Source organism: Prinia subflava, chromosome 8 (genome assembly GCF_021018805.1).
Source record: "Prinia subflava isolate CZ2003 ecotype Zambia chromosome 8, Cam_Psub_1.2, whole genome shotgun sequence".
NCBI classification, from domain to species: domain Eukaryota; kingdom Metazoa; phylum Chordata; class Aves; order Passeriformes; family Cisticolidae; genus Prinia; species Prinia subflava.
The window spans coordinates 16,701,605-16,724,681 of record NC_086254.1 but is presented as its reverse complement, the minus strand read 5'-3'; the positions used below and the strand labels follow the sequence as shown (position 1 = coordinate 16,724,681).

The 23,077-nt window shown below is 50.7% G+C and overlaps 1 protein-coding gene across 2 annotated transcripts in view; it reads right to left on the bottom strand.

Annotated features, from left to right (window-relative positions):
• Positions 1 to 23,077, bottom strand: part of KDM4B (lysine demethylase 4B) — a 72,101-nt gene continuing 49,024 nt past the window's right edge. For both annotated transcript variants that reach the window (XM_063403593.1, XM_063403594.1), the window contains 12 exons: positions 19,602 to 19,972; positions 19,063 to 19,183; positions 16,182 to 16,360; positions 14,662 to 14,884; positions 11,823 to 11,899; positions 10,965 to 11,020; positions 10,408 to 10,516; positions 5,661 to 5,846; positions 5,065 to 5,229; positions 4,261 to 4,380; positions 3,369 to 3,461; positions 1 to 2,710 (listed from right to left, as the gene is read on the bottom strand). In XM_063403593.1, coding sequence (XP_063259663.1) covers positions 2,525 to 2,710; positions 3,369 to 3,461; positions 4,261 to 4,380; positions 5,065 to 5,229; positions 5,661 to 5,846; positions 10,408 to 10,516; positions 10,965 to 11,020; positions 11,823 to 11,899; positions 14,662 to 14,884; positions 16,182 to 16,360; positions 19,063 to 19,183; positions 19,602 to 19,972 — 1,886 coding nt within the window. In that variant the 3' untranslated portion in view covers positions 1 to 2,524. The remainder of the gene's footprint in view (positions 2,711 to 3,368; positions 3,462 to 4,260; positions 4,381 to 5,064; positions 5,230 to 5,660; positions 5,847 to 10,407; positions 10,517 to 10,964; positions 11,021 to 11,822; positions 11,900 to 14,661; positions 14,885 to 16,181; positions 16,361 to 19,062; positions 19,184 to 19,601; positions 19,973 to 23,077) is intronic.

Sequence of the window (23,077 nt, the reverse complement as noted above, 5' to 3'; positions counted from 1 at the left end):
TAAGGGGAGAAAGAAAAAAAAATCATTATTTTTATAACACATAATCAGACACTTACAAATATATTTCACTGGAGGAGGGGGTAGGAATGTGCATTTCCTATTTCCTTTTCAATAGGCTGAGGCCACCAGTATGGCCACTGTCCTGAATCTGCACAAGCCATTCCTCAACCAAAAAGAGGGATTCAAAAATCAACAAAAAGAGAGAAAACCCTTGCACCAAGGAAGGGCATTCCACAGTTCCAGGTTCATGTTTCAACATAACTCAGCATCTGAATATGGGGTGAGGAAACACACTTCTGTTTTTACAATATAAATAGTATTTGGGAAAGGTACTACATATGGATACAGCAAGGGTGCTATTGCAGACTGGAGCATGCAGAGGAAATTCCCCGTCGCTCATCCCATCCCACCCTCCCCTCCCACCTCCAAAAAAAAATCCTCTGCTGGTTTAACTTCTCTTTGAATTGTTTTAAATATTTCTCTCGTGGCCCGGAAACATTCTTAGTCTTTTATACAGCAAGTTTTCTATTTAATCACATTTCAACCGACAGGAGACAGCTCTGTAGGAGGAACAACCGAGGCTCGGGAGAACCTTGCCAATTTTTTAAATTTTTATTAGTCTCAGTTTGGTTTTATTCGTGGAGACATCTACTGAAAACGTCACAAACTCAGAAATCAAAAAACCCAAAAGCAGAACCCTGTTTCCAAGGCCTCACAACCACGCACATGAAAAGGACCCGCAGCAGAGGCAGGAGAAGGGATGGGAACTCCAATCCTCAAGGGAGAACAAAACCAAAGGAAAAAAACTGAAATCGCTTTATTCTATCTCCACTCTTTCACTAGGACAGTTTAATACCCACGGAGTCTCTTAAGATGCTAATCTGCCATCTGCCAGCCCACAAATCCTTCCCACTTAACTCCCTTAAAGATCTAGCCAGAGCCTTGCTTAACAGCCTCTCCCGGAACAACGACCACCTTGCAAAGGGGCTTAAAAATAACAATAAAAACAAGGATCTTGTCTCTCTCCATCCAGCAATTCCAGGGAATTAAGTGGCAAAGATTCAGTGCAGCACTGCAGGTTGTGGGCTGGCCCGTGGAGGGAGGGAGGGCCCGGGTGCCCCCTGAACCCCCCCAGCTCTGCCCCTCTGAGCTGAGCAGGGTCCCCCAGGGAGGGTGGAGACTTTGCAGTGACTTTGGCAGGGTTTGGGTCGGGCTCTCTCCCAGCCCTGCTCCACATTCGGGGGTTCCAGGTGGGAGCTGCCCACCAACACCTGAGGCTGGGCTTTGCCTTTAGTGCTCCTTCAGTCCTCAGAGAGCTGAGTGCAGCCAAAGGCAGGGCTGGAACTCCTCCTCCTCCCCAGGAGCAACTCACAGGCTCAGCCTTTACTTAAGGAAAGGATGTCACGACAGTCAGGTGTTTGGGGAATTTCTTCTTTAATAGGATAAAAGAAAAAACATACAAACACCTCCCAAGCTTCTGTCATGGAATGATTCTCACACTGTAAGGAGCACAACTCAAAAAAAAAAAAGAAAAAAAAAGGAAAAAAAAAAGAGACAAAGGAGGGAGGAAGGTTCCCAGGGGAGAAGTGCTGCTGGAGCAGGGGCTGCTGTCAGACGGGGCCGCTCGGAGGAACCCACACAAGCAGCAACAGAACTCCTGCCAAGCCAGGGTGGCACACGGGAACTCAAAGCCATGCTGATCCTGAGCTAGAAAGCAACTGTGATGGCAAAGATGGGGAAGGAAGATGACAGGAGTGACCCAAACCTGGCCATTTCTTCCCTAAGCCCCTCCCTGTGACGTGGCAGCGATGCCAGCGTCCATCCCAGGAGAGCCCCTGGCAGAAACACCCCAGCTGTGAACGCTGCTTCCCCCACCTTCCCCAGCTTACAAAGTGTTTCTTTACAAAAGAAGAACCCAGAACATCCCAGGACATCTGCTCTTGCTCTCCCTCTCCCCGCTGTAACATCAGTCACGATTCATTTCGGGGGGAGGGGGAGGATTTAATTTATTTTCTGTTTTAAAGCCATAATCTAGAAAAATGTTTTGTGGAAACTTTCGTTTTCCTGTTTTTGCTTGCTTTTTTTTTTTAATAATGCTCATTCATAGAAAACTTCACAAAGGTGGTGTCTATGTACAGAAAACACGATTCCAAAGGCTGCTTCAGTAGTCAATGTAATAGCACCTTGAAAGACAAAAGTTTGACAGATTTGAAAAAGTCATTTTGTTAAATTTTAACCTTATCCTCATAAAAAAGAACCAGTCACAAAGCTCCATCTGTAGAAACTCTTCCAAAGTCTCCGTGTGAAAAGCTGAAGGGTTTCCAAGCTCCCCAGCTCTTGGTCAGCAACTCCTGGCAAGGTCGAGGTAGCAGCCAGACAGGGATTTCCTGCAGTCCAAAGCAAGAGGAGATGAAAGAAATTCACAGCAGACTATTGCACAGGGCTGGTCTTCCATTCCACAGTTTCCTTTTTCTTTTTCCGCCAACTCAGAAAGGGTTAATTGAATATTTTGAATGAATCCTGGTTAAAACATGTTGCTCTGAGTCCCAGGCTGGTACTGTGTCTGCAGCAGGCTCTCCATAAAGGCCAGGTAATCCGGGCTCTGTCCGTATTCTTCAGGATTCCTTGGATTCCCCAGCCGGGGACGCTTGGCTGCTCTCACCTCATCTCCTGAAAACAAATCTTCCTGAGGGGCCCCAGTGCTGAGGGACTGCAGGAGACACAAAACATCCGTGAGGGGCACAGGAAAACAGGAGAGACCCCCAGGCCCCCTGGGCTGGGAGCAACCTGGGCATTCCCCATCACTGCTAAAATGAAACGGCCTCAGAGGGCCAGGTCTGAGAGCACCAGCAGGGCTGGAACCAAAAAAAGCCAGGAAATAAAATCCCTCATCTTTTCTAGGCTCAGTAACTCCACTGCATGCACTTAAAGACAGCCTGATCTTGTAGATTAAGAGATTTATAGGTAAGAGCCACACTCTAAATCTCCAGTTTGGTGAGAAAGGGGTTTTGTCCCACGGTGATAATCAGTTCTCCAGAAACCCCTGAGCTGCAGCCCAGCTCACCTCACACTTGGACAGGATGACTCCATATAACTGAATTCATATGGTGTAAAATGATCTGAACATAATCTTTTAACCAGAGAAAATAAAACTCTGAGCTGAACACGTGCAAGGGAAAATCATTTCTGTGCCTCTCAAGCATTCATGGCCAGGATTTCTTCCACTCTGTATTTTGGGAATGACAAGCAGTTTTACAGCCACAGAAACTGGAGGCTGCATTCACCTAATGTCTAAAAAATACATGAAGAAAATGTGAGGGGGTTCTGCGAGCTGCAGCTGGTTTATTGTTTGCTATTTTGGTACCCACCAGGCGAGACTTGACTCTCTTGGGAAGCTCTTCCTCCAAGGTATAAATATCCCCACGCTTCACCATGAGCTGAGAGCCATCCTCAAACTCCACCTGCAGGGAGGCAGAAGAGGAACTCAGAGGCAGCATCTGAACACAGCCCACGCCAGCCCCTGGCACCCCTGGGCCCTCCAGGAGCAGCCAGGGGCCAGCTCCCCTGGATTCTGCAGGGCTGCTGTGGAATGAGCACTCCCAAGCTCTGCAGAGGATGCTGAGCCCAAGAAGTGCTGCTGTTCAGGCACCCCTCTCTTATCCAAGTGGATTCATTCAGTGCTCCACGCATCCCAAAATATCTGTACTCCAGCTGGCCCAGCACCTCACATTTCTACTGATTTTTGATTCATATCTGGAAAAAAGCAGCTTTTCACTTGTAATAAAAGCAGCCCTGTATTCAGGCCAGTATGGTAATAAGAATTTCTTTCATCTTAAACAAAGCATTTTCACAGGTCACACGGAAACAGCTCCAGCTACTAAAGTACATTTGTACTTCAACCAGCAGAAATAGTCAGCCAGGTACAAAAATCTCCTCCCATGAAACCCTCTTTGCTAAGCACTGATTATATCATGAATTATGCATCAGATGTTCCAGGGATGTTTGCTCATGGAAACGTGCACAGCAAAATGTTAAAACTATTAAAAGTTTTTAAGGGATTCTTATTTCCTTTGCCCAAGACTTTAATACACTTCTCTGTACGAGGCAGAAGGACACAGAGCACAGTTTAATGGAGGTGTCACGTCCAGGCTGGACAAACTCAGAGGGAATAAATCATCTGTGCTCCCGAATCCTCCTCTGTGCCCAGCTCCAGCAGCCCCCCGGGCAGGCTCAGCTCCGGGGAGCCCCTGGCACCCTCACCTGGTAAATGTGGCTGATCTGGGCTGCAATGAACTTGGCCTTGTAGACGATCCCGTCCGTCCACTGCAGCTGCACCAGCTCCCCCTCGGGAGGGGGCCCCAGCTGGAGGCAGTCCCTGCTCTGAGGACAGAGAGAGGCATCAGACACAGCTCCCCAGAGCTCAGGAGCCAGAGGGTGCAGAAACCACGGAACAGTGTCGTGAGCAATGAGACACAGCCCTGCACTTGTGATTAACTGTGGGCGTCTCAAACAGAACCAGCCTGAGACCAGCAATCAACTCTGGCAGCTCCTGCTGCTGACAGCACCCAGCTCACGGACATTTCTCATTACAAATCCCACAACATCACATCTCCCGTACCTCAAAAACAAGCAGGGCAACTCAGTGAATCAGTGGCACAATCAGGAAGGCAATGCATGAGCTGACAAATCAGCCTCTTCTAGACATTCCCTCTATTAAGTGAATTCCCTGTTTTGAACCAGAAGTGCTCAGGGACAGTCTGCTTCCCCCATGAATCACACTTGTCAGTTGAAAAATAAGATTATTCAACCACAAAACAAATAGGATGAAACTTAGAACAAACAAAATGCTTCTGTGAAGTCATCTGCATTCGGCAAGATCACATCTTTGTAAAGCAACTAAAACTTAAATGAGATAATGTCAGAAACAAGATCTGTCATGAAGAGCAGGATGAGATTTTCTAGGCAAGCAGCAACTTAAAAATTAAAATGGAAAAGTTAAGTTTTGCTTTGCTTTTTGCCCAAGACACAGAGGAGTTTGTGGTGCCCTGACACAGAGTGCCTTACAATGATGCTCTCGGGGTAAACGTTGTCGCTGTAGGAGCCGTCGTCGAAGTTGACCTCGTAGAAGGTCTGGGTGGAGGTGCCGATGACCCTGCAGCGATAGTAGAGCCCGTTCCTGTTCTTGGTGATCACTGCCTGCCCCAGGGCCACCTCCCTGCGGAACGGGACCTGTGTGGGGCACAGCAGGGTCAGCTGCAGCCACAGCTGGACAGGCTGTGGGCAAAGTTCCATGGAATGGTTTGGGTGGAAGGACCTTAAAGCCCACCCACAGCTCCCCCTGTCCCAGGCTGCTCCAGCCTGGCCTTGGGCACTGCCAGGGATCCAGGGGCAGCCACAGCTGCTCGGGGCACCCCGTGCCAGTGTTCCACCCCCTTCACAGCCAGGAATTCCTTCCCAATATCCCATCCAAACCAGCCCTCTTGCAGATTAAAGCCATCCCCAACAACGGCTTCCTGGACAATCCTTCTGCATTAAAAGCATAAAACGTTTTGGGCCAACACAGGCGGGGAGAAACTATTTAAAAAACCCCCAGAACCCCAAAATCCCAATTTTAAAAAAGCCCAGAACCCCAAATCAACCCAACAAAGCCCAAAACCTACGCTGTGGTTTGCTGCTCTGTGCTTGAAGCAGGTGATGGACACGACGTAGGGCCAGTCGTCGGGCTCCATGGGCACGCCGGCCGCGTGCGCGCACGTCACGTGGAAGGACGTGGAGCAGTGCTCGTAGGAGCACTGCACGCACGCCCCCGACACCCTCTTCATCCTCTTCCTGCAGTACACACACCTCTGCAAGGGACAGGGAGCTCAGAGCCCGGGAGCAGCACAGCCCCGCAGAGCCCCCGGCCCCACGGCTGCGGTGCCCCAGGCTCTGTGCCACGGCCAGGGCTGGGTGTGCCCCCACCCAGCATCTCTGCAAGCCAAGAAACTGCAGCAGACATTGTCATTCCTGAGCTCACCACTCCCCTGGCCGTGCCAGCACCCCCGGGCACCCTGCAGAGCCACACTGGGCACAGACAGACCGGGCTCCAGTCGGGACTGGGCTCACTGGAACCAGGCAAACCCCACCAGTGGCACCACAGACCTGCTGCACCCTCACCCCCCTCACACACAGCAGAGCACCCACAGTTCATCAGTTCCAGCAGCAGCTGCACCCTCCCAGGTGCACTGCTGGAAAAGAACATTTCCATTTTTCTGAAAGAACAGAACACGGTAACTGGGTGGCAATTTGCTCAATTATATCTAATGGGACATTGTATCGATTAGATCTCATGGAATATAAAATCATATAATGGAACAAAAATACTCTGTGTTTATTTTAGATGCATAAGCATATCAACCATAAATATTTTATTGGCATCCATGTCAGATGAGCCACTGTAGATAATTCAGTCAGTTTTGCAAACAAAAGAAATAAAAACATTGTACGAAAACACCAAAACTAGGGGGGGGAAGGTCTGAAATCTTGGAGACATTTTCACACCCATTTTCTGCAAAGCAGATCCAGTTATTAGGTAAATCAATATAAGATGTGTGACTGCTTTAAAAAGAAATTGCATTTTCTCAAAGCTAAAAATCCTGAGCCCGATGGCACTGACAGAGAGCAGGAGCTGTAGTGGGGACAAGATAAATTTCCTCACTCCCCAGAACAGCACCAGTTCTTGTTTCCAGCCCCTCAGAAATATGGAAAAGGGAATCCCAGTCTGAAGAATGGATGCTTGCATGATGTTTCCAGGGATCCTTTTGGAAACACCTCTCAGTTTTTAACATTTCCAGGAATCTGTCACTGACCAGCAAATCCCAGAATGGTTTGGGCTGGAAGGACCTTAAAGCTCATCCCACCCATCCAGCCCTGTCCAACCTGGCCTTGGACACTTCCAGGGATGGGGCAGCTTCTCTACCTTATCTGAGGCTGGGACAAGGCAAATCAGGGCAGAATTAACATCACACACCAGACAAACCTGCCTTCCATGGTGAAAATGAACAAAAGATGTCCCTGACCATGGCAGGGGGTGGAACTCCAGAACCTTCAAGGTCCCATCCAACCCAAACCATTCTGGGATTCTGTGGTTCCTTCTCCAGGAACACTGCTCTTCCTTGAAAGCCAAAGATGCCAAGGAACAGGAGATTTATTCTTCGTTATTCCTGTGCAACACTGCCCTCCCTGCCTGGCCCACATTCCCATGAAATAAGTCCCATTCCTTCCTATGAATTAACTGGAGGCAGTTTGTTTACACCAAAGATTAATTTGGCCTTTTTACACAAACGAACAAAAGCCAGGAAATTCAAAGCCAGAGCCTGAGTGCTGCCAGAACGTGGGTTTAGCCTTTAATAAGCTGAGCCTTTATCGCCCTGCAAACCATGTTCCAGAGGCTGATAAGCAGCACAAAGTGCCCAGCAGGGCTGAGGGGAGTCGATGGCACAGATCCATCTTTAACCTGTCGATATCCAGGGACAGCTGCTGGCACCCAGGGGGCTCGGGGAGCCTCCACCCTCCCAGGGCAGGAATCTGCCCCTGCTGGTGCCAACAGGGCTCTGCCAAGCCAGGATCAGCACACGCCCGGTGCCACCCTGTGACAGGACAAGAGCTGCCCCAAAGGGATATTCAGAGCAAGTATCAGCAAAAGATAAATGTGAGTGACAGTGAGCCTGAAGGGAAAGGAGTGATGGAGGGAGTGACAATTCCTGCCTGGGAGGGTGGGACACTGGCACAGGGTGCCCAGAGCAGCTGGGGCTGTCCCTGGATCCCTGGCAGTGCCCAAGGCCAGGCTGGAGCAGCCTGGGACAGGGGGAGCTGTCCCTGCCATGGCAGGGGTGGCACTGGGTGGACTTTAAGGTCCTTCCAAGCCAAACCAGTGTGGGATCGTATGAAAATGCAGATGTGGAAGTGTGGGAGATGGGATGGACAGAAACACCAGTACCAAGTGCTGTGGGAAAGCTGCACATGGAGATTTAAAGGCATTTTCTGTGGGAGGGAAAAGAGTGCAAAGCACAGGAGAGAAATCTTCGGAATAAATGCACACCAGAGTCAGGTCGCAGCTGAGAGTAAGAAATGGGCTGTCTGCTGCATGATGAACACTGTAATTCATTTACTCCACTGAGGAATGACAGCTAATTATTCCAAATTTCCACGTCATAAATAATTTACGTGCACAGGCCTGTAATGTGCCATCAATCTGGGAGCAGGAAACTGCAGTCCTGAAAATGGTGCCATACCCACAAATGCTTGCACAGGGAGACCTGGAGCTTAGAGAACAGGGTACACCCTTCACCAGATCCCTGCCACGCCTTGGTACCTCTGTCCTCATCACAAGAACTTAAAACAATATAAATCTATTAAAAAATCAAATAATAACCAAGGATAATCCCTACCCTCTCTCTCATCTACCACCCTCATCCATTCACATCAACTGTCCTCACCCTTCACATCATTCCTGCTCTCCTTTTCCATCTTTTCCAGCCACAAAAGTCATCTTCCCAATTTTATCAGGTACTGCACCAAGCCCATCACTGCCAAAGGCAGGAGCTCCAATTCCATCCCCTTTTGGTCACCCCCAGTTTATTTCCTAACTGCAGCTGCTCCCCTCCAAAGCACAGACACCCCCAGCTCCTGCACTGACTCCCCACGTGCTGCAGGAATAACCTGCAGGCTCCCAGGAGGAATCCTAAAACTGCCCCCACGGCTTTGAGCCTCTCCACACCATCTCACCCAATTTACACCCCCTTTGCACCTCACACTGCCCACCACAGCCCCTCTGCCTCTGTGTTCTGCCACCCACATGGGCTGTTTAATCCTTACCTAATTGATAACTCTAAAACTTTCCAAGTGAGGGGCTTCCAGCCACGCTTTGACATTTGAGCTACAAGCCAGGCTCTGGCTAACAGCAGCATAAGGAATATGTGCCTGTAAATTCCAACACTGACCTCTGCAAGTCGAGGCACTTCATGCAAAAATTCTCCACATTCCCTGAGACAGGAAGGAAACACGAGGTGCAGATGGAATACAACAGAAGAAAGCAAATGAAATTTCCTTCCAGAGCTGCAGGAGTGCTGGGACAACGCTGTCAGGGTGGGATTGTGGGGGCATCTGTGCAGGAGTTGGACTGAAGGTCTTTGGGGACCCTCCCAACTCAGGATATTCTGGGATTCTATGAAACTTTGCAGTTTTAATTGAGGAATGAAGGAGAAATGGGTGCAGTGGGTCCATGCAGAGGCTCTGGCAGGCACAGGCTCTGCTCTGGAGCAGAGCAAAGCAGTGGAGTCAGACACACAGACACTGCCCTGGCTCGGCAGGACAGCCAGGCAGCCAAGGAAGGGTTAAAGAATTAAGTCATGTTTCCTTGTGAGGCTCCATTAAGCAATACAAGTGAGTGCTGTGTAAAAGGATTTTAAGTTCAGCGTTACAAGTGCTGGTAATGAAGAGGATGCACGTTGGAAGTGTCAGCTGATCCATAAAGAGCCACGGCTGCAAGATTTATCACCCTGGCACTGCGCTGCCCCATCACTCCTGCTGAATAATGAATGCTTTTTACATTCACATTTGTGTACAAAACCCATTTGCACAACAGAGAAATAACTCTGGAAGCAGGGATAGGTTCCTCCTAATCTCTCACCCGGGCTCACTGCACTAAGTAGCAGCTCTGTTAACGAATCCATCAGCGCTAACCCATCTATCACTGCTCCAGCACCTTCCCCATCCCACACTGTGTCACCCAGCTGACTTCTGTACCAAAAAAAGCAGCAAAAGCACAATTTATTTTGCAATAACACACTATAGTGATGGAGCATTAACTAACATTAAGATAAATTGCTCTGAGCTAATGAATCGTCCATTACTAATCCCTCGGATGAGGCCACACAGCTAAATAACAACTTGGAGCTGGGCTTGTATTAAAATCCTTGCAGTCAGGTCACAGAAATGTTTATTCATTTCTACAAGAGATTTCTTGATAGAAGAAGAGAAATGTTGTAAGGAAAGATGAATTAGAGGTGAACAAGTCAGCCTGTCCCCAGTCTCCACGTCCCCTTGCACTCCCGCTGGGCAGCACTTGCAGTAAATGGAGTTTCAGGCAGTTTTCACCTGACTGCAGGTGGGGAGGAGTCCCAGGCTGTGCCCAGGGTCCAGCACACTCCCAGGGAGTAAAGGCACATCTGGAAATCAGAGCTGGCTGTGTGTCAAAGCAGGACAGGGCTCAGCAGACACAAACAGTGCAGCTTTTGTTTGGAAATGAGAGCGAGATCACCTCCAATCTCAGCTGCTTTACAAACCCACACAATGTTTTTCTGTTTAGTTACAGCTTTTCCCCCTGGCTCTTGTTCCCAAACACCCTCCCCAGCACAAGACACCCACCAGTTTCCACCTCTGCTCGGGGATGGCGCTGATATCCACAGGGTGACGCTCGATGACATTGAGGAACCGCGCCTCGGGGACAGCAATTGCACAGATTACGTGGACCCACCTGGGGAGCAAAGTGAAGACACAAATCAGGGCCTGCCATCATTTGAATGAAATGCTCAGGAGGGCAGTTAACATTTCCCTGCCTCCCTCAGCACCGAGGCACATTTCCAGGGGTTGGCAGCCTTGGCAACGCTCCCAATCGACTGTTAATCAGGGTGGCACAAGGTAAATGCCTCTGGAACAACAGATCAACCTTCTTTTACACTCATTTTGCACATTCTCTGAGAAGACTTTTCTCTGAGAAACAACCACATCCAGCAGGGGTTCAGCTGTGCTGTTGAGCAGCCTGGTGCAGAGCAGGGCAGCACTTGGGCTCCTCCTGCCACGTCAGCGAGGAGCAGCTCCCTCCAGAACCCCCAAAATCGCTGCTACGCTGAGCATTAAGGCCAAATTCACAAGACAGAGAGAGCAGGTGCAGAATGGAAGGCAAACACAGAGGCAGCACTCACCGGCCATCAGTGGTCATCTGGAGAGCTCCTCCCCTGAGGTTGCACAGGCAGCATTCCTGCAGAAACACAGCTCTGTCACTGCGGCACCCGGCAGCGCTGCCAGGCTCACCCTCCCCACAGAGGGACCACCCGGCGGGGATGGCAAAGCAGCCTGAGCCCTCCCACCACCCCTGTGTGCTGGGCGATGCCAGCAGTGCCCAGGGGTGTGGGCAGCCCAGCAGTGCCCAGGGGTGTGGGCAGCCCTGCAGTGCCCAGGGTTGTGCACAGCCCAGCAGTGCCCAGGGTGTGTGGGCAGCCCAGCAGTGCCCAGGGATGTGGGGGCAGCCCAGCAGTGCCCAGGGGTGGGGGCAGCCCAGCAGTGCCCAGGGGTGGGGGCAGCCCAGCAGCACCCAGGGGTGTGTGGGGGCAGCCCTGCAGTGCCCAGGGGTGTGTGGGCAGCCCAGCAGTGCCCAGGGGTGTGTGGGCAGCCCAGCAGTGCCCAGGGGTGTGTGGGCAGTCCTGCAGTGCCCAGGGGTGTGTGGGCAGCCCAGCAGTGCCCAGGGGTGGAGGCAGCCCTGCAGTGCCCAGGGGTGTGGGGGCAGCCCAGCAGTGCCCAGGGGTGTGGGCAGCCCAGCAGTGCCCAGGGGTGGAGGCAGCCCTGCAGTGCCCAGGGGTGTGCACAGCCCTGCAGTGCCCAGGGGTGTGGGCAGCCCTGCAGTGCCCAGGGGTGCAGGCAGCCCTGCAGTGCCCAGGGCTGGGGACAGCCCAGCAGTGCCCAGGGGTGGGGACAGCCCAGCAGTGCCCAGGGCTGGGGACAGCCCTGCAGTGCCCAGGGGTGGGGGCAGCCCAGCAGTGCCCAGGGGTGGGGACAGCCCTTACCGCTGCCCAGGCGCCGGCCGAGCACCGCGAGCACCACCAGCCCTCGTTCACCAGCTCCGGGCGTATCCCGTAACAGCCTGTGACAAACAGAGCACAGCCCGTCACAGCAGGGCCTGGCAGCCCCTCTGAGTCTCACCCCGTGACTTCTGAGATCAGAAACAACTTTGAAAGCATTGGAGGAGCTGTATTCAGCGGGCTGTGACAAAACTGGAATTGGGACCAGCGGGTCTGAAAACGAACAAACCAAACCCCCCCAGGTAACCCTCACGTCTGCTTTTCACCTTTCTAAGGACTGCAGTAGCAGACTTTGTTTCTTTAGGCAGGAACTGGGCTCCAAGGTGATGCCACCACTGCTGGAGTGCACTCACACATCAGAACAGGGAAGGGCACTGAATTTGGGCAAGGCTGAAGAAGTTACTTTTGCTGTGGTGTTATAAGGAAGGACAAGCCCAGTAATACTGCAAGGAAATTAAATACCTGCATTCCACATGGTTAGCAGTATTTAATTTATGGTTATAGGAAGTGGTAGGAACATCTCATTTTACAGAGCATCAATTACTGTAACATGCAAGCACCAAATCCTCCTACAACACCACCAAAATAGTAAAGTGGCATTATGCCCATTATAAAGACAGGGAAATAAGAACAAAAAAAGTCCTTAAAATTCTATAAAAGGCACTGAGGGTTGTCACTGAAAACAATGGGGAAAAGAGACAGACCCAGTTTTGGAAAAGTAGATCTATGAGATTCCTGCAAGCTTGTAAAGGGAGTGGAAGACTGAAGAAAAGCATCTCAACTAACACACAGCTCATTCCTTCCAGCCTCTGTCCTCCCTAACAAAATCCCACCCAGCCCTCACCTATCCCAACAAACCGAACAGAACATTTCAGCTGGGAACAACAATCTCAGATTGCTGAATTAAACTTAAAGAAGACATTCAGAAAGCACTGGGGTTGCCACCACAGCCTGATTTATAAATATCCACTTAACCAGATAAACAGCATGTCAAAGAAAGTCAATACTATGGATCTGCAGCTGCTCTCCACATCTGAGGTCTCTTTTCATCATATGGCAAATCAGGGAAGCAAATTCCAGCCGGGCCTAGAGCAGGGACAGGGGTGTTCAGTCCAAAACTGAGCTGGGGGAGAGCCAGACCCTGAGCACAGCCTCAAGCTGCACCAGGGGAGGCTGAGACTGAAAATCAGGAAAACTTTCCTCATGGAAAGGGCTGTAAAGCATTGAAACAGCCTGCCCTGGGCAGAGGTGGAATCACCATCTCTGGAAGTGCTCAGAAACACCCGGGGACAGGGCTGGTGGTGTCAGGGTGCTGGTGCTGGGCTGATGTCTGGACTTGGTGACCTTGAAGGTCTTTTCCAACCTCAGTGACTCTGTGAGGGCACAGCAGTCCCATTTACTGAACCCCACAGGTCGGCCCATAGGGATAATCCAAACAGATCAAGAAAAATAATGCTTTTTATGGATTTTGTCAGTGCCTCTAAACCCCAGAAACCTTCCCAAACCCTTTCCCTCTCTGTAGGGCCTGGCTGCTGGAACCCAGCACAGTTTGAGAGGGCATTCCCAAGAACACACAGGCTGCCAGCTGCTTTTACAGTCAGCCAAAATACACCTCACCACTGCAATCCTGCAATAAAAGCAAATGGATTCTCTGCAGCAAAGTCAAAGGGATGTCACAGAGCACAAGGCAACAAGCAGGCACTGGAGCCTCCATCAGATTTAACAGCTCTCCTGTCCTGTCCTCAAGGGGAGAGCACAGCCAAAACATAAAACTGAGTTTCTCTAAAGAAAGGTGGCTCTCAGGGCTGAGCCTGCAGATGAACATCCTCTGGCCCACACCCTCTGTCCTTACACAGAATTTGGCCACAGGAACCATTCTGACAGACTGGACCATTGCAGGCCTGAGGACGGGCAGGATGCAGCAGCCCTGACGTGTGAAGGCAGGATGAAATCTTCCTCCTCACACCCACTCTGCACCCCGTGGCCTGATTAGCCAGAAATGACCACAGTCAGGGATTCAGCAGAAACAAAAGTTGCCTTCCAGTGCCCCAGCCCTGCTGAGCTGCACGGGGACCTGCAGACTCTAAAACTGGAACAACAAAAGTAATTCCAGCTGATGCAAGTCAAATAAGATTCCCCATCTGTCAAGATCAAACAGCTGAACAGTAATTCGTCACAAATGTTAACTGGATGCTGTTCAATCTCCACTGAAGGTACACTCCACCAGGATTAATCAGATCTTCTTTTCGACATAACTATCAGGGAAGCAAACAGACATATGTTCCCTTTTGTAATCAAGTGCCATTACTACAAACACTATCACAGACACTAATAAAATATATCTCAAACTGCTCCATAATCTCTGCTGCGTGCAGGAACAATATAGCCTCCCCCAGCAGAACAATATTGGAACGAAATATGTGAGAGAAAAGAGTGCAATAAAGCCTTTGAGTTCTGCTTTATTACAAAAAATGAAAGGTATCAAAAGAAAGAATCTTTTCTGTGAGACAGAGAAGAATCAGCCAACAAAATAAGCAGTAAAAAGAATATTGGTGTGTATTTTTAAGATCAGTGAGTGCCAAGATGGACTTGAACACACAGGTATGATTTGAGAGAAAGGTTCCCTGCCCATGGCAGGGGCTGGGAGCTGGATGAGCTTTAAGGTCCTTCCAACCCAAATCTTTCTGGGATTCCTGATATCCCTGTACCAACAAAGATAAAAGTGGGAGTGACAGGATCCAGACCTGCCAAGAAGGAGCTGAAATCCAGCAGCACACAAACTGCTGAGTGTCCCAGGACCCCGAGGCTTTGGGGAAGCACTCACTAGCATGAACCTGCAGGCAGCACTTGGCACAGGATATCAAGGGACTGGTGCCATCCTCTCCAATGTAGGAGTTTGAAGGAAGGGGCTCGGTGTTCTCTCCGCTCGAGGTAAAGCACATCTCCGGGATCAGGGGCTTGCTCCTCTGCCCACACCTGGACAGGTGCAGGAACGAGGGGGGCTCCCCTGGGGGGGCGGGGGCAGCCTCCTTCTCCACCTGTGAGGACTGGAGAGAAAAGCTCTGTCACTGGAGAGAAAAGCTCTGTCACTGGAGAGAAAAGCTCTGTCACTGGCACTGCCTCTTCCCTTCCCCTCGGAGCACTCCTGGCAAAAAAGCCGCCCCACACCGGGCACAGGCAGCCAAAAACAGCCCCAGATCCCGACTCCCACCCTGCCTTGCCTCCCCCCCCTTCCTCAGGCATCAGCTGGGATCTGTAATTTGTTGTGAAAGCTCAAAGAAGCATTAGAACAATGAGCAGCTTTTCCTGTTCTTCTTCTGCAAAAATCTAAATTCCTAAACTGCAGCTGGAAACACCAAGGAAAAATAAAAAGGAAAATATTACTAAAAGTAAGACCTTCCCTCCCCCTCTCCCACCCCTTTGGCATCCTTCCCCACTTCTCCTGCAAGAAGTTCTCCTGAAGGACATTTCAAGGTTTCTGGTAGCAGACAGAGTTAAAAGCAATGGATAAAACCAGCTCAGCTGCACCCAGTTTTCCTCACAACAACCAGCAATCAGAACAGATATTTTATTTCCAGTCTGTATAATAAATCAAGAGATTTTATCGAAGGGGTTCTGCTTTCCTCAGGAAAAGCTTCCAACACAGCTCCAAGTATCTAAGGCATGAATTCCTGGTGGGCACACAAAGCCAGATTTGGCTTTATATGAGAACAAATCAATGCACAACTGCACAAATAACTAATTCATCTGATGAATTTTGCCTTTCTGCTCATAACATCTCCCAAAGCATATTGGTCGTTTCCAAAAAAAGATGATGGATGTGCTTACTCAGTAAATTTTTATTTTGTGGCTTGTTTGCATAAATTCAGCAACTTGGGCCCGTATGGAAACAGGAGCCTGGTGTGACTTTTCTCTGCATGGAACAGTGTTTGCAAAGCTCTTTCAATGTGATTTGAAAATGAACACTGAGCAAGCCAGAGAAGCCAGGAAAGATAACAAAAAAGCCTCCAACCACTGCCAAATCCAAACACGATTCTCTGGTGTGCAGATTTGTATGGGTTTGTCTCTGTCAGAACTGTCTGCATCCTAATTCATCCATCTGAGCAGTGTCAGAGGTTTAGGTGAGACATCAGGGAAAATCTCTGCATGGAAGGTGCGGGCAGGCAATGGCACAGGCTGCCCAGAGAACTGGGGGTCACCACCCCCAAAACCATGGATAAAAACTGATGGACACAGCCTGGGGGACGTGGCTTGAGGGTGAACACAGGGGTGGGGGACTGACAGCTGGACTTGGCCTGGGGGTCTTTTCCAGGGAATGATTCCCTGACTGTGAGCAGGAATTACCTGGTTATAGGGGTAGAAGAGGGTGCAGACAGCACAGTATGGCTCACTCAGGGCAGCAGCTGCATTGAACTTCCTTTCAGCTGGGAAATTAAATGCTTTGTTCTTCCACTGGAAGGAAAGTAAAGATTTCAAAGCCTCTGGATCACTCATATCTTCCTCTCCAGAAAATGGAAACGTTTCTAGAATGAAAAGGAAAAAAAATATCCCAAAACAACGGGCAGTCAGTAAAGGCAAAAGAGTTTATGGTTAAAAGAGGCAAAAGGACCTGAGTTAAACAGCTCAGGTCTCAACAACACAAGAAGTGCATTAAATAAAAACATTCAACTCCTCCATGCTCTCTCATAGGCCTGTGCCCCAAATACTTCCTTAACTGACAGAATCTCCCTCTGGGGATAGGATACACAAGAGAGGGACAGCAGTGACCTGAAGGAACTGGCCACAAGGAAGGACAGAAAGGAGATTTACTGCCTTTGTAACTCCCTCCCCTTTCCAGCTGTGAAACCTCCACCATCCTTTAAGGAAGATTTAATCTGAACTTTGGGAAGTTCAAAACACAGGATGCAAGGAAATGCCCCTTTCCTGGGGCTGCTGGGGGCTGCTGTGGCCAGGCCAGCTCCCACCCCCAGCCCCAGCCCCAGCCCCAGCCCCAGCCCCAGCCCCAGCCCAGGCTCCCCGGTGCATCCAGGGCTGCCCTGCACACCCTGACCCTGCTCCAGCCATTCTCTACCACTGAACCTCCCATCTACATCCCCCACCACCCTCCCTCTGCCAGAGCTCTGCCACGGACTGCTCCTGCTAATTAGTTTGCTAATTCTTTATTTTATAAACCTCTAAAAGGTCCTTGGCATTCTGTGATTAAAACACTGCAGAATCCATTTGTGGCAGTCTGGGGGTCCAAGTTTCTTACCCTTCCTTATGAAGGAGTTTTGAGTCACTGTAAGTGTTAAAGAAGTTTTCCACTCAAGACTGAGTGTAAATCACTCCTGCATCACCAAGCTGCAAAGTTTCCAAAAGAACAGGGAACTCAAAAACATCTTGGAAGAACATTATCCCCAGAGCTCAGCACATTAAACCAAATTGTTCACTGCTTCACTGTTAATTACTGGAAAGAAGCAGTTTATGTTCTGCTCTACAAGTCTAAGTCTCCTCTCCAGTTTTCCCTCCCTTTGAAGATTTTCTGACTCTTGGGTTACCTGAAAGGATAAAAGGAACTCGGAGTAAAATGTTAATGGCTGAGTTTACACCTCAGATTTTAAATGTTGCCCGTAATATATTTGTCAGACAATGTGGAAATTTTATTGTGTTTAATGAATCCCTTTTTTGAGGTGATGAGTGCTGGCTGTGTGTCACATTTCATATGAGGGTTATTTCCTAAAAAGTGTCTTATCTTGTTTATTTTTAAGACATGAATCAAACCCCACATTTCTCCAGATTTCAGCTGAGGCACATCAGGTGGCAGGCCAGGATTTATGACGCCAGTGAAAGCAGTGAAAGCAGCAGCCTAATCCAGAGTGACAGAGGGAGAGAAGAAAGGGAATGACTGTCGTGTGCTGTCACCTTCGCTCCTCCCAGGACGGATCCAGGGGGACACAGGGCATTCAGGATGGCTCCCACACTGCAAACAATTTGTCTGGGCTGCATCTTCGTGTGAAATGTGCATTCCCTTCCTCTGCACGCTCAGTGTTCCCCTGCAGCCTGCAGATCATCCTTGCACATCATTCCCTGAACGCGCCCGGGGTGCAGAGAGCTGCCTCTGCTCCCTGGTGGGGAGGGACGAATCTGTTTGATCAGATTGTGCCCAGCAGAGCTGTAAATCAGTCCCCAGGAAATGCCAGCTGCCACAAGAGCTGCTCCTGCTCCACCAGCCAAGTCCCCAAGCACCATCCAAAAGTCAAGGCAGGGAGAAGAATCTGCCTAATGAGGATCCTCCAGCACAGAGCTGGTTCCAAGGTCTCACACCAAAACTGGATGACAAGTCTCAGCTGCCTCTGCACACTTCAGCCCATGTTCCACACTTGGAAGGCATCAGAGCATCCCCCTCGGTGAGGAAAGGAGCTCAGTGTGCTCAGGAGAGGCCCTTCCTGCAGGAGGCTGCTCTAAAAATCAGTGGGTGCCCTCCTGAAGGAGAGTGAACGGGAAAGATGCTGTCCTTTGGAATGAGGAGTGGTGGGCAGGGACTGCCAGCTACACCCACGTGCCTCACCCAGCACACAAAAACTCCTTACTGGGGCCTTGTCCATATTCTGAGTAATGTCTGGAAGGCCCCAAAGAGGGAAATTAAACCACAAAACAGAGTGAGAGGTAAGGATCTTTTCCTTCCCCTTGGTCCACACTGTTGGGGCATTCACAGGGACTGGAACGTGGGAAAAGAGGAATCGGTGATGTACAGTTAAACACCAAAAAACATTTTAATTCTCATTTCTGCACCTGCCAAGGAAAGTTGGACCCCAACACTGACGTGGATCAGGAGCCAAGCAAAATGTTAGAACTGACTTTCCTCACACACATGAGCAGACCTGACCTCCGCTGCCTCCAAGGGGAACAGACCTCATCCCACTGCAATATCCAAGACAGAGCTTTGCCTTTAAGATATTATTTTCTGCAAACTCCTTTTTCCCCTTTGCCCAAAATGCTGCCTCATTCTGCAGCCAGCAAAATATTTTTCTTGAGTGAAAAAAGGGTGGGAGGTGAGAAGTGACACCTCCCACGGAGGAGTTTTGTTTCCAGCTGGGTTATCAAAACTGGAACGCGCTCATTTCCTACCAGCTACGTGTAACACAGAGCTTCAGGCCACCCAGTTTTGTCAAAGGCTCCAGCAATTCCCTGGGCCAGGCAGGACATCAGCCAGGACAGCCACACGTCCCTGGTGCTGCTCACTCACCCTCATCGCTCGAGGTCTCCTGTTTGACCACGGACAGCGGGGAGCGCGTCGGGGGCTTGCCCAGAGGGTGCCGGCGGCTCTTCTTGATCTCCATCTTCATCTTGGAGAAGGCAGAGGCAGCCTGGAAGGAAGCACAACAAGCTGGATGGGCACCAAAGGAGGGAACAGGGCAAGAGAGGCAGAGCCCCTGTCACACACAGTTCTTGGATTCACACAGCAAACTTTTCTGTGCCTTTTGGCTGAACCACTGAAGCCTTCCGAGCCAGTTCCTGGAGCACACAAAAGCCAACACTAACTCTTAAGAAGTTGGGTAAACTACAGAGTTTTCCTCAAATGAGGACAGCCTCAGAACACCTGCACGCTGCCAGTTCCATCAGCTCGTGAAAAGTCTGCTCAATCCCTTCCACAGCCGGGAGCTCCACGGAAATTGTGAATCACAGAGTTCCGGCCAGCTTTGGGTTGGGAGGGACCCAAAGGACGACCCGGTTCCAGCCCTGCCCCAGGCTCGGCTGCCCCCAGCCCAGGCTGGGCGCACTGACCTCGGCGCCGTCCTCGTCCTTGCCGGGGCCCGGCAGCGGCCAGCCCAGCCCCTTCTGCGTGGCGAACTGCTCGAAGGCCTGCTGGCAGGACATGTGCTCCTTGTCGAACACCACCTTCTTGCTGCGGGGCACCACGTACAGCATGGGGATGATGGGCCGCGGCCTGAACTCGTCCTCCTCGGCCGGCGCCTCCGAGGGCTGCACCACGTTGAGGGGCGCCGGCGGCCGGGCCTGCCCCGCGCCCGGGGCCGCCGGGGGCCGCGCCGGGGCCTCGGGGGGCGCCGGGGGCACCGGGGGCACCGGGGGGAACAGCTGCTTCTTCTTCCGCTCGCCCTTGGCCTTCGGGGGCCGCGCCCGGGCCTTGCTCTCCCCTGCCGGAGACAAAGGAGACACTGAGAGCCCACGGCACGGCTCCTGGGAATCCTGCACCCCTCTGCCTCCCCAGCTCAGGGGGAATCACATCCCACTGTGGAATCACATCCCACCAGAGAATCACTGCATTCCAACGGGCACACAGCACCCCTCTGCCTCCCCCAGCTCAGGGGGAATCACATCCCACCACGGAATCACATCCCACTGTGGAAACACTGCATTCCAACGGGCACACAGCACCCCTCTGCTTCCCCCAGCTCAGGGGGAATCACATCCCACAGTGGAATCACATCCCACCATGGAATCACATCCCACTGTGGAATCACATCCCACCAGAGAATCACTGCATTCCAATGGGCACACAGCACCCCTCTGCCTCCCCCAGCTCAGGGGGAATCACATCCCACCATGGAATCACATCCCACCATGGAATCACATCCCACCATGGAATCACATCCCACCACGGAATCACATCCCACCAGAGAATCACTGCATTCCAATGGGCACTCAGCACCCCTCTGCTTCCCCAGAGCTCAGGGCTGGGCTGGTGCGGCCCATCATGGAATCACATCCCACCACGGAATCACATCCCACCACGGAATCACATCCCACCACGGAATCACATCCCACCACGGGATCACATCCCACCACGGAATCACATCCCACCACGGGATCACTGCATTCCAACAGGCACACACACCCCTCTGCCTCCCCCAGCTCAGGGGGAATCACATCCCACCGTGGAATCACTGCATTCCAATGGGCACTCAGCACCCCTCTGCCTCCCCCAGCTCAGGGGGAATCACATCCCACCATGGAATCACATCCCACCATGGAAACACTGCATTCCAATGGGCACTCAGCACCCCTCTGCTTCCCCAGAGCTCAGTGCTGGGCTGGTGCGGCCCATCATGGAATCACATCCCACCACAGAATCACATCCCACCACGGAATCACATCCCACCACGGAATCACATCCCACCACGGGATCACCACGTTCCAGGGACACTCTGAGCGCTGCACGCACTCAGCTGTACCCAGCACTGACCTAGAGAAGCTGTTCCAGAAAGAAAATACTTGTGTCGTTTCTATGGACTATTAAATTCCTGACTGGAGCACAAAGGCTGCTAGAAACAACGTTTCCTGGAGGGAGAATATCTAAATCCCTACGAAACTGGACAGTGTGCCAAAATCCTGCAACACGTCACACTAGCCCTGACTCTGTGTTTCAAGTTTTTTGTCCTCCGAAGTCAGGGGCACAAAACCATCCACTGGGGTGCAGAAATGAAATCTTTTTGTACCATTAATAAAATAAATATTTTAAACAGTGTTTTTGTCTTTTTGCCTTCCTTTTCCAACCTGTTTTTCTGCATATTCATAATGGGCATATTAGCACAGAAATACACGTGTACATGTGTATTTCTGTGCTATATACGAATGAATGTGTATATAAATAAAGACATACATCAGGAGGCACGCTCAGATTTTTGTTTGCTGATAAGGAGGTGCAGCTAAAAGAGTCTGGAGCCCCCGATTCTGTATCAGCAGTTTGCTGCTGCCTGTGTTTGCAAGCACAGCTCTTATCTGGGTATTACCGTGTGTCAACGCACCCAACAGCCCCAGGAAATGAAGAACTGAACAAAGATACCTGAATCATTATTACCCAAAGACTTCTGCTATCAAGCTTTTTTTAAAAATGCTTTTAAAGCATAAATCAGGTGCAGCACAGAGCTCAGCTGGATCCTGAGATATCCTTTACTCACCCCCATGTCCTTGTTTCTCCCAGCTCACTGTCACTCAGTTTATCTGCACAGCCCTCATGGATGTGACACACTTCTTGAGCAGATAAACATCTCAGCACTGTCACCAGAGGCAGAACTGGCCCCTGGAAGTCTTCCCCACCTCTCTCCCTGTGAAGGGATCCACACACTCCCATTCTACAGCAGTGATTAAAATTCCTGCTCTCCACTGAGGGGATATCCAGGTTGGGATGATCAGGGACAGAAGAACTTTCACCAACCCCAACCCACCCAGACCCCTCCACTTCAGAGGGGTCTGAACCTGAGCAGCCCAAGCCATGAATGGAAAATTAGAATAACCATCACAGAACAGAGGTTTCTGCACAAAGAAGAGTGAGTAATCCCACAATAGGATGAAGTGCCAAAATCCCTGCTGAAATCCCCTAGGGATCACCTTACCCCAGCATTTCCTAGAAGTCTGATCACTTTATTTACACTAACTTATAAAAATGGGAACAGGTCCAGCTCAATAATTATAGTTTTACTTGTGTAGGCAGTCCCTCAGATAAACTGGTTTGTTCTATCACAGAGAAAGGAATATTGAATTTCCTTGGAGAAACAAACATATTGAATGAAAGGCAAATTGGATTTCTCCCCAGTTGCACAAAACCAGATCATATTTACTCTCTATACACTCCAAGAATTCTCTCCCCAACAGCACCACAAATGCCATTCACCAGCTTTATTGACTTCTAAAGGGTAATTTGACAGCAGCTGGCACAGAGAACTGTGCTTGAAAGTTTTTGCATTAAGATGAACAAACGAGTTTGCAAGTGAATCTGTGGAGTCAGAAGCCAGGAAAAGGGGAGGCAAAATTCCAAGAGCCTGTCTGGGTATCCTGAACCCTTCCAGGAAGAAAAGGGATCTGAAGGCACAAATGCAGAGAGAGGAATGTCTGTCCTGTCCTTCCGCTGCGGGAGGATGGCAGGGGTGGGTGGGACACGAGGAACACGAGTGGCAGGGCTGTGCTGCCTGCCCAGGGACAGCCTGAACCCTCAGCAGAGCCCAGGGCACTGAGGAGCAGCTGGGGGAGCTGGGAAGGGGCTCAGCTGGAGAAAAGGAGGCTCAGGAGGGCCCTTGTGGCTCTGCACAGCCCCTGACAGGAGGGGACAGCTGGGATGGGCTCTGCTCCAGGGAACAGGGACAGGAGAGGGAACGGCCTCAGGCTGGGCCAGGGGAGGCTCAGGGTGGGCATCAGCAGGAATTTCCCCATGGAAAGGGTGGAGAGGCCTTGGCAGGAGGTCTGGAGCCCCCAGCCCTGGAGGTGGCACTCAGGTCTGCAGCTCTTTCTGCCCCCCAGGGAAG